At 47.3% G+C, this 12,857-nt stretch overlaps 1 protein-coding gene across 8 annotated transcripts in view; it reads right to left on the bottom strand.

Annotated features, from left to right (window-relative positions):
• The window catches only part of LOC144600209 (protocadherin-1-like), a 520,454-nt gene that overhangs the window by 278,922 nt on the left and 228,675 nt on the right, over positions 1 to 12,857 (bottom strand). For all 8 annotated transcript variants that reach the window (XR_013548099.1, XM_078411731.1, XM_078411728.1 and 5 more), the window contains one exon: positions 4,877 to 5,096. Coding sequence is in view for 7 of the 8 variants with exons in the window: in XM_078411731.1 (XP_078267857.1) it covers positions 4,877 to 5,096 (220 nt within the window). In the remaining variant the exon portion in view is untranslated. The remainder of the gene's footprint in view (positions 1 to 4,876; positions 5,097 to 12,857) is intronic.

The raw sequence follows: 12,857 nt of genomic DNA on the forward strand, positions 1-12,857 counted from the left end.
GAGAGGCTGCCTGACCTGCTCAGTTACTCCAGCACTTTGTGCCAGTCTTCATCTTGTGTTTGCTTGTCTGTACTTATAACCATATAACCATATAACAATTACAGCACGGAAACATGCCCGTTCGGCCCTACCAGTCCACTCCGACCACTCTCTCTGACCTAGTCTCATCTACCTGCTCTCAGACCATAACCCTCCAATCCCCTCCCATCCATATACCTATCCAATTTACTCTTAAATAATAAAATCGAGCCTGCCTCCACCACTTCCACCGGAAGCTCATTCCACACAGCCACCACCCTCTGAGTAAAGAAGTTACCCCTCATGTTACCCCTAAACTTTTGTCCCTTAATTCTGAAGTTATGTCCCCTTGTTGGAATCTTCCCCACTCTCAAAGGGAAAAGCCTACCCATGTCAACTCTGTCCGTCCCTCTTAAAATTTTAAAAACCTCTATCAAGTCCCCCCTCAAGTGTCGGTCTGTGAATATAAGACCATATGACATTGGAGTATAATTAAGACCTTTTCATTTAGTTTAGTTTAGAGACACAGCGCAGAAACAGCCCCTTCAGCCCACCGGGTCCGCGCCGACCAGCGAGCCCCCGCATATTAACACCATCCTATACCCACTAGGGACAATTTTTTACATTTACCAAGCCAAATAACCTGCAAACCTGCACGTCTTTGGAGTGTGGGAGGAAGCCGAAGATCTTGGGGAAAACCCAAGCAGGTCACGGAGGAGAACGTACAAACTCCGTACAGACAGCACCCATGGTCGGGATCGAACCCGGGTCTCCGGTGCTGCATTCGCTATAAAGCAGCAACTCTACCGCTGCGCCACCTTCAGTCCATTGAGTCTACTCCGCCATTTGATCATGGCTGATCCATTTATATAAGAAAATAACTGCAGATGCTGGTACAAATCGATTTATTCACAAAATGCTGGAGTAACTCAGCAGGTCAGGCAGCATCTCGGGAGAGAAGGAATGGGTGACGTTTCGGGTCGAGACCCTTCCTCAGCCTGACATCAGTCTGAAGAAGGGTCTCGACCCGAAACGTCACCCATTCCTTCTCTCCCGAGATGCTGCCCGACCCGCTGAGTTACTCCAGCATTTTGTGAATGAATCTGATCCATTTATCCCTGCCAACCCCCTTCTCCTGCTTTCTCCCCTTATCGTTTGACACCGTTACTAATCAAGAATCTTTAGACTTTACTTTAGACTTCAGAGGTGAAGTTTTTCACTGTACCTCAGTACACCTGACAATGAACTAAACTAAACTAGCAGGCGACAAAAAGCTCCTCACTGTATCTTGGTACATACACGTCATAGTAAATCAAACCAAATTAAACTAAACTAAACTAAACTAGCAGGCAACAAAAGCTTTACACTGTACCCTCGGCACATGTGGCAATAAGAAACTGAACAAAACGATACTAACAGTTGCCGAGATCCCAGCTGACGCCAAGAGATCGGGGAGAAAACTGGTGAGAATTTACAGCATAAAGAGAATTTGGTAAAGAAGTATCTTTTTAAATAGCTTCACTGGCTTCAAAGGCTGAGAGAAAAGGAAGGAGGCAAGGAGCTGAACCTTTGTTCACAGTGCAGGCTTTCAAATGGTGGAATTTGTAAAACAATAGTTGTCTGCTTGGGAAGACTGTTTGGGGTGGATGAGGAGGGGGATGGGTGAATGGGGAGGATAAAGAATGGAACGGAAATGAAACAAGGCAATTTAAAAACACACTCAAATTGTGGGAATCAGGTGGCCTTGACTATTACAATCCAGACTGGAGGGTTTATACCTCCAACAATCCCAGCACAATAGCTTGTAAAAGCAGCTGCAATTAATGAGTAATTCAGAGATTGTGTCGCTGAACTATATTGTTCCTGTTCCTGCCTGTACACCTGCGCTGAATGAGGAGACCATGCCAAATCTAGGGTTCTGAGAAAGATTTGACTATAATTCATTTCCTTTGGGAAAGGAAATACTTCTTTAACAAAGCTGTCGGGATTTTAAAATTGAAGATCCACTTGCTATATTTTCATTCAGATATGGGTGGCCAAACTATATATGTTGAATCTGTGGAATTCTCTGCCACAGAAGGTAGTTGAGGCCAGTTCATTGGCTATATTTAAGAGGGAGTTAGATGTGGCCCTTGTGGTTAAAGGGATCAGGGGGTATGGAGAGAAGGCAGGTACGAGATACTGAGTTGGATGATCAGCCAGGGACCCAGGTTCGAACCTGACTATGGGTGCTGGTCTGCGTGGAGCAAACCGGAACACCCAGAGAAAACCCAGGCGGTCACAGGGTGAACGTACACACTCTGGCAGCAGCTCTACCACTGCACCGCCCCTGAAGTTATAGGAGCAGGATTAGGCCATTCAGCCCATCGAGTCTACCCCGCCATTCAATCATGGCCGATCTATCTTTCCCTCTCAACCCCATTCTCCTGCCTCCTCCCCATAACCTGTTGGTGTATATATACATGCACATACATATGCAACACAAATATCCTTTTGTCAATATTCACATGCTCACATGTAGCACATATGGATTGCAGGAATTCCATCAAAGGCTTTTGAATGATATTTCATATATTTAGCATCACAAAGGAATTCTAATCGACTGCAGTAACCCCTACAGCCACCCCCCCCCCCCCCCCCCCAATACCATATTGAAAGGATTCTGACTATCTAGCTTATCAATGGATCTTATAAACCTCCATCACGTCAGCCCTCTGTCACGTTCACTCCAAGGAAAGCCAGCCTGGCCTATCCAATCTGTCCCCACAATAGATTTCTTCCAATCCAACCCAGGAAATATCCTGGTGTATCTCCTGTACTTAATAATGCTGTTACATTTGTGGTTTACCAACCTTCTGGGACCTTTGAGATACATGGAACATTTTATTTCTCCTTAAAAGGGAGCTTTCATTCCACTAATCACAGTTACAAAGTACTGGAAAGATCAAAACTGCCCGGCAGTTTGCAATCATCAATCAACCAATCATCAAATTTCAACTTTATCGTCCTTATCCACGATGCATTCAACACTCCCCCCCCAACCGTGGCGACCAACGTTCATGGAAGGTCTCCGGAGTCCCCTAGGACACACGCGTGTTCCCTCTCTAGGGACGCGCGGGCACGGACGTGGGCCCAGAAGGGGGGCAGGTGTTCGACTCAGGCAGACGCCTCGACTGCCCGCTGCCTGGACCCACGAATGGCCATCTTGGGCAGGCCCGGGAGCAAATCCACAGGGGAACCCCACCCTCCTCCCCCCCAACCCACCCTCCCAGCACCCTACCGGATGACTCAGGATCAGGAGCATGGGCCTGAAAGGCAGCCAAAACCTGAAGAGCAGCCCCTTTAGATATTCTAACAGGGGCCGCAAACTCTTACATTCCAATACATGGAACTTTGGGAGGTTACAACCAGCACATTTATTTTCTCTGCAGCCAATTCCATTGAGAATCCAGATGATTAGGTCTGAGTCACATACCAGCTTTCAGCCCCATTAGTTTGCCTAGTACTTTTAGGTTTTTATTTTTCCTGACAGTGACTACTTCCGAAGAATGAGTACGGTTCCACCACTTTATCTTGCACCTACCTCCTCGTTTTTCCCTCAGCAATAGAGGTTGTCTCCTTCTTGGACAATAGACACCTCCAAGAATACAGCAAGATAACATGTGTCAGCAGAGCAGGGGATCATGGTATTTAAGAAGATAATTCTTGGGACAATTCTTAAGAAGGCAATTCTTGTCCCTAACACAACCATCATTCATTTTCTGACCACTGCCCAGGGGAAGGTTGGGCTGGCTTTTCATCTTGATCTACTGCAGACTATGTGGGGGTTAGAATTGGAGTTTCTGCTGAGATGGGTGTTGGGCCATGCACGAACCAAACCAGGCTGGAGTGTGGCTTATTGTGAGGAACGATAACAACTTTACTTCTCTGAAGAACATTAAATCAGGAACAAAAAACATGTTCAATTTTGCCTTCCATTTGTCTCTCATCCGCGTTAATTATTACAGGCACCAACCTACTTGAGCAGATCAGGGAACTTGTGATCTTTCTGTTCAATTATCGACACCTATCACGGCGGCTAGTTAAGTTTATTATTTTTGTCATGCACACCAAGGTACGATGAAAAGCTTTTTTTGTTGTGTGCTATGCAATCAGCGAAAGGATCGTACACGATTGGAATCAAGCCCGACAGTGTACGGACACGGGAAAAAGGGAATGACATTCAGTGCAAGACAAAGTCCGGTGAAGTCCGACAACAAAGGCCGAGGGTCTCCAATGAGGTGGGTGGTGGGTCAGGATCGCTCTCTGTTTGGTGATAGGGTGTTTCAGTTGCCTGATAACAGCTGGGAAGAAACTATCCCTGAATCTGGAGGTGTGCATTTTCAAACTTCTGTATCGCTTGCTTTAGAGGAGAGGGGAGAAGAGGTGAGACGTCCTTGATTATGCTGGTGGCCTTGCCGATGTATTATAGGTATTCCTAACTGAACAGAGAGATCACATTTTCTGATCTCACCCTTTTCCTGCGTAATTGTTTTTGGGAAAGTCAGTTTGACTTTCTGACAACACAATGCAATATATGTCTTCCCATACAATGCAAACCAGAGAGTTATTTCCAAATTCACGTCATCTCCAGTTTCAAAGTTTAAAGAGCCGTTCACAGCCCAAATGCAACTGGACTCAAGAAGACCATCCTCCTTGGGACTTGGACCACTGACATGAACATCACTTGTTGTCTTTGGGGAGGTCAGCTTAGCCTTTCTCCTTGAACTAGAGCAATCCGTGTGGCGAAGCTCCTCCCTCTCTGCTCTGACCATGAACCAGACTTCCAGTCGCTAAGAGAAGTGGAAAAGTGAGTTACCATTTTCGGGGTGCTCCATTTCTCCGATGCTGCCGTCGGGAGTGGTGCGTTCGTAGTGATCCTCAGGGAGGGCCAGGGGTCCCAGCCTCGGCCCAGAGGACGACTTGCTGCTTGGCGTTTCCGATTCCTCCAGCCCGCTGTCGTAGTAACTTTGCTGGGATGGGTCCTGCAGATCCTGGGAATGGTTGGCGGTGGAAAAGGTTACTCTTCTGTGTGGGAGCTGTCAAGGAAAGAAAGGAATAAGGTCACCGGGCATGCTAGTGGGTCCCTCTATACAACCAATGCTGAAGGCATTATTCAAGTTCATTAGTACTCGGAGCAGAATTAGGCCATTCGGCCCAACAAGTCTACTCCGCCATTCAATCCTGGCTGATCTATCTTTCCCTCTCAACCCCATTCTCCTGCCTTCTCCCCATAATCCCTAACACCCGTACCAATCAGAAATATTGCCACAAGTTATACCTGAAACATCGCCCATCCGTGTTGTCCAGAAATGCTGCTTGACCCGCTGAGTTTAGTGTAGTTCAGAGTAGGGGGCAGCACAGCAACTAAAAGCTGCAACTTCACATCGGCAGAGTGCTGGTCTCGATACTGACTACCGGTGTTGTCTGTACGAAGTTTGGACATTCCCCGTGTGACCGCATCGGTTTTCTCTGGCTGCTCTGCTTTCCTCCCACCCTCCAAAGACGTCTGTAGGTTAATTGGCTTCGGTAAATGTTGTGAATCATCCCTGGTGCACAGGATAGTGCCAGTGTACGGGAGTCGGCTCAGAAACCGTTGGGCCGAAGGGCCTGTGTCCGCAGTGTATCTCTAAAATCTAGAATGGTTTACACAGAATGTGGCAGGTGCCTGGAATGGACTGCCGGGTGTGGAGCTGCAGGCAGATACGATCACAGCGTTTAAGAGTCTTTGGAATTGGCACATAGATATGCAGGGAATGAATGGCTGCGCATCAGATTCATGCAGATAAGGTTAGTTTATCTTGGCATCATGCTTAGCACCGACAATGTGGGCAGTTGGGCCTGTTCCTGTGTTATATGGAGTCATTGAGCGATAGAGTGAAACAGTGTGGAAACGGACACTTCGACCCAACTTCCCCATCTACACTAGTCCCACCTGCCTGCGTTTGGCCCATATCCCTCTAAACCTATTCTATCCTGCCTAAATGTTTCTAAAACAATGCGATAGTACCTGCCACAACTACTGTACCTCCTCCGGCAGCTTGTTCCATACACCCACCACCCTTTGTGTGAAAAAGTGACCCCACAGGTTCCTGTAAAATCTTTCCCCCTTCACCTTGAACCTGTGCCCTCTGGTTCTCGATTCCCCTACTCTGGGCAAGATCTACTCCTCTCATGATAAATCCTTCCCCCTCATCTGAAATCTGTGCTTTTCAATTTTAACACTGTTTAAATTAGTTTATTCTGCAGTAATGCAATGGTCTGTCACCAACATAAAGGCAAGATATTGTCGATACTGTGAATCACAAATAGACTTGCAGAATTGTTAGTGTAAGAAAATAACTGCAGATGCTGGTACAAATCGAAGGTATTTATTCACAAAATGCTGGAGTAACTCAGCAGGTCAGGCAGCATCTCAGGAGAGAAGGAATGGGCGACGTTTCAGGTCGAGACCTTCAGACTTATAACACCAGTGGTCATTCAATTCACTGACCCCCCCCACTTATTCTGCAGAATAACCCAGAAAGTCCAAATCTCCTGCCCTACTCCACATATCCTTGCCAATTATTTTTCTCTCAATGTCCCATACAATTTGGTTTTTGAAAGGATTGGTTTTAACCTGAAATGAGTGCAGAAAATACAGAAAATAAGCAGGCAATAATGTGAAGGGAGAAATAGGAGTTAATGTAAACATTTCTTCCCTGCAGAAGAGTCTAAAATTTAGACTTTAGAGATACAGTGCAGAAAATAGGCCCTTCGGTCCACTGAGTCCACGCCGACCAGCGATCACCCCGTACACTAGCACCATCCTACACACTAGGAACAATTTACAATTTTACTGATGCCAATTAACCTACAAATCTGCACGTCTTTGGAGTGTGGGAGGAAACCTGTGCGCCCTTAGAAAACCCACAAGGTCACAGGGAGAGCGGACAAACTCCGTGCAGACAGCACCCGTAGTCAGGATCAAACCCAGGCCTGTAGCGCTGTGAGGCAGCAACTCTACTGCTGTGTCACTATGCCGGCACAATTGGTATTGGTATTGGCTCATTATTGTCATGTGTACCAAGACACAGTGAAATACTTTGTTTTATTTGCTCTCTCACCAAAACCAACTCTCCATGAGTCCTAATTGTAATAAAAAGAAACTACTGATGCTGATTAATACCAAAAATAGACATAAAATGCTCAGTATGTCTGGCAGCATCCCAGGCAAAAATGGATAGGTGAGGTTTCGGGTCTGAAGAAAGGCCCCGATCCGAATGTAACCTATCCATTCTCTCCAAGATGATCTTTGACCCGTTGAGTTACTCCAGTATTTTGCGTCTATCTTTCCTATACACAAGTACATTGGATAGTTCAAAAGGGAAAATAAAGAATAGTGCAGAACATAGTGTTTTAGATACTGAGAGGGGCGGCACAGTGGCACAGTCGTAGAATTTCTGCCTTACAGCGCCAGGGACCCGGTTTAGATCCTGACTACGGGTGCTGCCTTTAGATTTCACTTCACTTTAGAGACACAGCGTGGAACAGGCCCTTTGGCTCACCGAGTCTGCATCGACCAGCGATCACCCTGTAACCTAGCACTACCTTACACACCAGGGACAATTTACAATTTTACCAACACCAATAAAACCACAAATCTGTACATCTTTTGGAGCGTGGGAGGAAACCGCAGCACCCAGAGAAAACCCATGCGGTCACACGGAGAACGTACAAACTCCGTACAAACAGCACCCATTGTCAGGATTGAACCCGGGTCTCCGGCGCTGTAAGGCAGCAGCTCTACCGCTACACCACCGTGCTGTCTGTGCAAGGTTTGTACGTTCTCCCTGCACTGCCCAAAATGGTGGTGGACAGTGAGATTATCCGTAAAGGACCTGCCTTTAAGGGCTCCCAGTGGGGATTTCACTGGCGTCAGGCTCTGTCTATTGAACTGGTAGTCATATCCAGGCCTCCTCTGATATCTGAAATCCGCCCTTCGGGGAGAATAAAAAGATATCACGGAACAAAACAGTCTCTTAAAAATGAACGCTGACAGCTGGTGCCACAAGTTGACATCTTTGGCCTTCAGAAGGCCAGGGGTGGTCATGCTTAAGATGACAGCCCCATAGACATTCCACGGTAATTAGTGCACCCACTTTCCATCAATCAGGAGTCCAAGGTGGAGACTAAAAGTAGCAGATAATTATTTAATATGTGCAGGATGTAGCAGAGGAGCTGCTTCCACTGACCCTGTTGAATAAGCTGCCAATCTAACATCAATTAAAAGCCTAACCTCGCTTTCCGGAGACTTTGAACTTGGCACTCACAAACCATGTGTCGCATCAGCTAATGCAGCATAAATTCCATTTATCTGAAGGGTCAGGTCCACCCATCTTAAATGCGCACGTGACAAGTCAATTTACTGCTCCCCTGTCTTTCCATCAAGTCATTCCCGAAGCTCTGTTACAGGCTGTTTGGGTCCCACATGTTCTGAAGAGGAGGTTTTAGGTTTCAGATGAGTAAGTGTAGCAGTCTGATTGCTGTGCAAAGCGGGCAGGCCTGACACATTGTGTGTGAAGGAACTGCAGATGCTGGTTCACACTGAGGATTAACACAAAATGCTGGAGTAACTCAGCGCGGGACAGGCAGCATCTCTGGAGAAAAGGAGTAGGCGACGTTTTGGGTCGAGACTCTTTTTCGGACTGAGAGTCAGGGAAAAGAAGGAAACTAGATATATGAAAAGGTACAAAGAAGCTAACGACACCAGACACTTTGCGAAGTGAAAATAGACACAAAGTGCTGCTGAGTAACTCTGCAGGTCAGGCTCTGGAGAAAATGGTTGTGTGACGTTTCGGGTCGGGACCCTTCTTCACAGTCTTTGCTAAGTGCTCGGCCTATCACCCTGGGTGGACTTGTCGAAGAGAGTGCAGGCACGAGAGAGGGTTGGAGCTCCAGGAGGTGCCCTGTAAGGGAAGTGACACTCGTAGAGAGGGTACCGAGCATTTTATCAGGATGCATTGTGGGTTGGTTTGGGAACAGCTCCAACCAAGACCGCAAGAAATTGCAGAGAATTGTGGATGCAGCCCAGAGCATCGCACAAACCAACCTCCCTTCCATCGATTCCTTCTACACCACGCTGCCTCGGCAAGGCCACCAGCATAATCTAGGACCAGTCTCACACCGGTCCTTCCCTCTTCTCCCCTCTCCCATCGGGCAAGAGGGACGGAAGTGCAAAAACGCACATCTCTAGATTCAGGGACAATTTCTTCCCAGCTGTTATCGGGCAACAGAACCATTCTATCAACAACTAGAGACCTCCAGTCCTGTTGAGTTTAGATTATTGTCACGTGTACTGAGGTACAGTGTAAAGCTCTACCTCATGACCTAGAAAAGATCTGCCTCGTTGGAGACCTTTGGACTATCTTTAATCGGACTTGACTGGAGTTTATCTTGCACAAAATGTCCTTTCCTTTGTCCTGCATCTGAGAGATAAGAGAGAGAGAGAGAGTGGGAGAGAGAGAAACAGCGAGAGGAGTGAGAGAGTAAAGAGCGAGAGATAATGGGACAAAGAGGAGAGAGATAAGGGGACAAAGAGGAGAGAGATAAGGGGACAAAGAGGAGAGAGATAAGAGAGTAAGAGGAAACGAGATTAAGCGAACGAGAGGGATAAGGATAAAGAAACAGAGAGGGAGGGAGAGAATGAGAGAGAGAGGGAGGGGAGAGCGAGAGAGAGAAAGAAACAGGAAACAAAAGTAAACCATGAAATAATATATCTATTCTTTATAGTACCTCTCACATTGGCAAGAGGATTGGTGGCAAATGACTCCCTTTTAAAGATGTGGCAGTGATTAGCCATTTGAACCCAGCATGATCTTGTGCACAGTGAATGTAATGAGTCAGTCTGCTCTGTGTCGTTGGCTACTGGAGGCTGGCCAGGGCAATGAGAACTCTCTGCTCTCCTGTACACGTGTGCCTTGGCGCGTTTAGCATTCACCTGAAACGAGCTGGCAAGTGCTCATTCTCTGTCTTATCCCTAAAGCGGCCCCTTACCTGTACACAGCAGGCTTGGTCGCACAACAGAACCTCTGCCCAGACTGCAGGCTGCAGCTTGCAATGGAGGATTGGCTCACCCCTTGGACTCCCCCATCTCCACCTCACTCACAGGAAGGTTTTACTTTAGACCTCAGATATAAAGTGGGGAAACAGGCCCTTTGGCCTGTTAGATGCTGGTGTAGACTCGACGGGCCGAATGGCCTAATGCTGCTCCAATGACATGAACTTACTTATTCCCTTCAGACTTTTGATTTTGGAGATACAACATGGAAGCAGGCCCTTCAGCCCACCGAGTCCGTGCTGACCAGCGGTCATACTACCCTACCCTGACCATACTACCCGACCCGCTAGAGACAATTTACAATTTTATCGAAGCCAATTGACCTACAAACCTGTTCAAATGTTCTAATCATGTATTGTCTTTCCGCTGACTGGTTAGCATGCAACAAAAGCTTTTCACTGCATCTCGATACACATGACAAAGCTTTTATCTGCGCCTCGCTACACATAAACTAAATAAACTAAACTAAACTAAAATATATCTTAAACGTTGTGATAGTCCCCGTCAACTACCTCCTCCAGCAACTCGTTCCACACAGCCACCGTCCTCTGTGTGAAAAAATTACCCCTTAGGTTCTTGTTAGGTTACTAGAGGCAGGAAACATGTTCCCAATGTTGGGGGAGTCCAGAACCAGGGGCCACAGTTTAAGAATAAGGGGTAGGCCATTTAGAACTGAGATGAGGAAAAACTTTTTCAGTCAGAGAGTTGTAAATCTGTGGAATTTGCTGCCTCAGAAGGCAGTGGAGGCCAATTCTCTGAATGCATTCAAGAGAGAGCTAGATAGAGCTCTTAAGGATAGCGGAGTCAGGGGGTATGGGGAGAAGGCAGGAACGGGATACTGATTGAGAATGATCAGCCATGATCACATTGAATGGTGGTGCTGGTTCGAAGGGCCGAATGGCCTCCTCCTGCACCTATTGTCTATTGTGTATTGTCTGTTCAATCCTTCCCCCACCTTAAAACTATGCCCTCAGGTTCTCAATTCTCCTACTCTGGGCAAGAGGCTCAGTGCATTTACCTCTATGAGATCATCCCTCATCCTCCTGCGCTCCAAGGAATAGAGTCCCAGCCTGCTCAACCCTGTAGCTCACTCAGGCTCTCGAGCCCTGGCAACATTCTCATAAATCTGCATTGGGTGCAAAGGTTTGCACATCTGAGAGTGAGACATCACAGCAATGCTGCATTTTGGTGTAAGTGCAGATTGCACACATAAATCTCCCGGGTGCACTTGAAGCAGAAGCTAGTGCCTCATTGCGAGCGGGTCCCAGGAGCAGACATTTAGAGCAGCACATTAGCTGCTGTGCCTTCCCCATGGGAAACACCATTTCCTTCATCTTTGCAAACCTTTAAGAGGAATCATTATCATTTTCGGCTCCGCCAGTTTGATTTATTTGGCTGAAGGCCAGGGGCGGCAGGTTTGGTGCAGTGGTAGAGTTGCTGCCTCACAGCGCCAGAGACCCGGTTTCGATCCTGACTATGGGTGCTGTCTGTGCGGAGTTGGTGCGTTCTCTCCGCATGGGTTTTCTCCAGGTGCTCCGGTTTCTTCCTACACTCCAACAATGGTTTTGTAAATTGGCCCCAGTGTATGATTTTTAGATTTTATATTTCTTAGATTTAGAGATACAGCGCAGAAACAGGCCTTTCGGCCCACCGGGTCCGTGCCGCCCAGCGATCCCCACACACTAACACTATCCTACACCCACTAGGGACAATTTTTACATTTGCCCAGCCAATTAAACTACATACCTGTACGTCTTTGGAGTGTGGGTGGAAACCGAAGATCTCGGAGAAAACCCACGCAGGTCACGGGGAGAACGTACAAACTCCGTACAGACGGAGCCCGTAGTCAGGATCGAACCTGAGTCTCCAGCGCTGCATTCGCTGCAAGGCAGCAACTCTACCGCTGCGCCACCGTATTTATGGATAGAACTAGGGCGGCACGGTGGCGCAGCGGTAGAGTTGCTGCCTTACAGCGCTTGCAGCGCCGGAGATCCGGTTCATTCCCGAATATGGGTGCTGTCTGTACATAGTTTGTACGTTCTTCCTGTGACCGCGTGGGTTTTCTCCGGGATATTTTTGTTTCCTCACACACTCCACAGATGTACAGGTTTGTAGGTTAGACAGGTAGACACAAAATGCTGGAGTTACTCAGTGGGTCAGGCAGCATCTCGGGAGAGAAGGAATGGGTGACAAAATTACTCCAGCATTTTGTGTCTACCTTTGATTTAAACCAGCATCTGCTGTTTTTTCCTACAGGTTTGTAGGTTAGTTGGCTTGGTATGAATGTAAATTGTCCCAAGTGTGAGTAGGATAGTGTTAACGTGCAGGAATCACTGGTCGGTGTGGATACGGTGGGCCAAGGGCCCTGTTTCCACTCTGTATATCTAAAACTAAAATGAATGTGCGGGGTGATCGCTGGTTGGTACAAACTCGATGGGCCGAAGGGCCTGTTTCTGCCCTGCGGAAAATCTCTTAATTTATTTATATTTAATTTAGATACAGCGTGGAAACAGGCCCTTCGGCCCAATGAGTCCATGCTAACCAATGGTCACTCGTACACCAGTTCGATCCTACACCCTAGGGACTATTTACCGAAGCCAATTAACCTACAAACCTGCACATCTTTGAAGCGTTGGAGGAAACCGGAGCACCCGGGGAAAACCCACGCGGTCACGGGGAGAACGTACAAATTCTGTACAGA

The sequence above is a fragment of the Rhinoraja longicauda genome, chromosome 14, assembly GCF_053455715.1.
Source record: "Rhinoraja longicauda isolate Sanriku21f chromosome 14, sRhiLon1.1, whole genome shotgun sequence".
NCBI classification, from domain to species: Eukaryota; Metazoa; Chordata; class Chondrichthyes; order Rajiformes; family Arhynchobatidae; genus Rhinoraja; species Rhinoraja longicauda.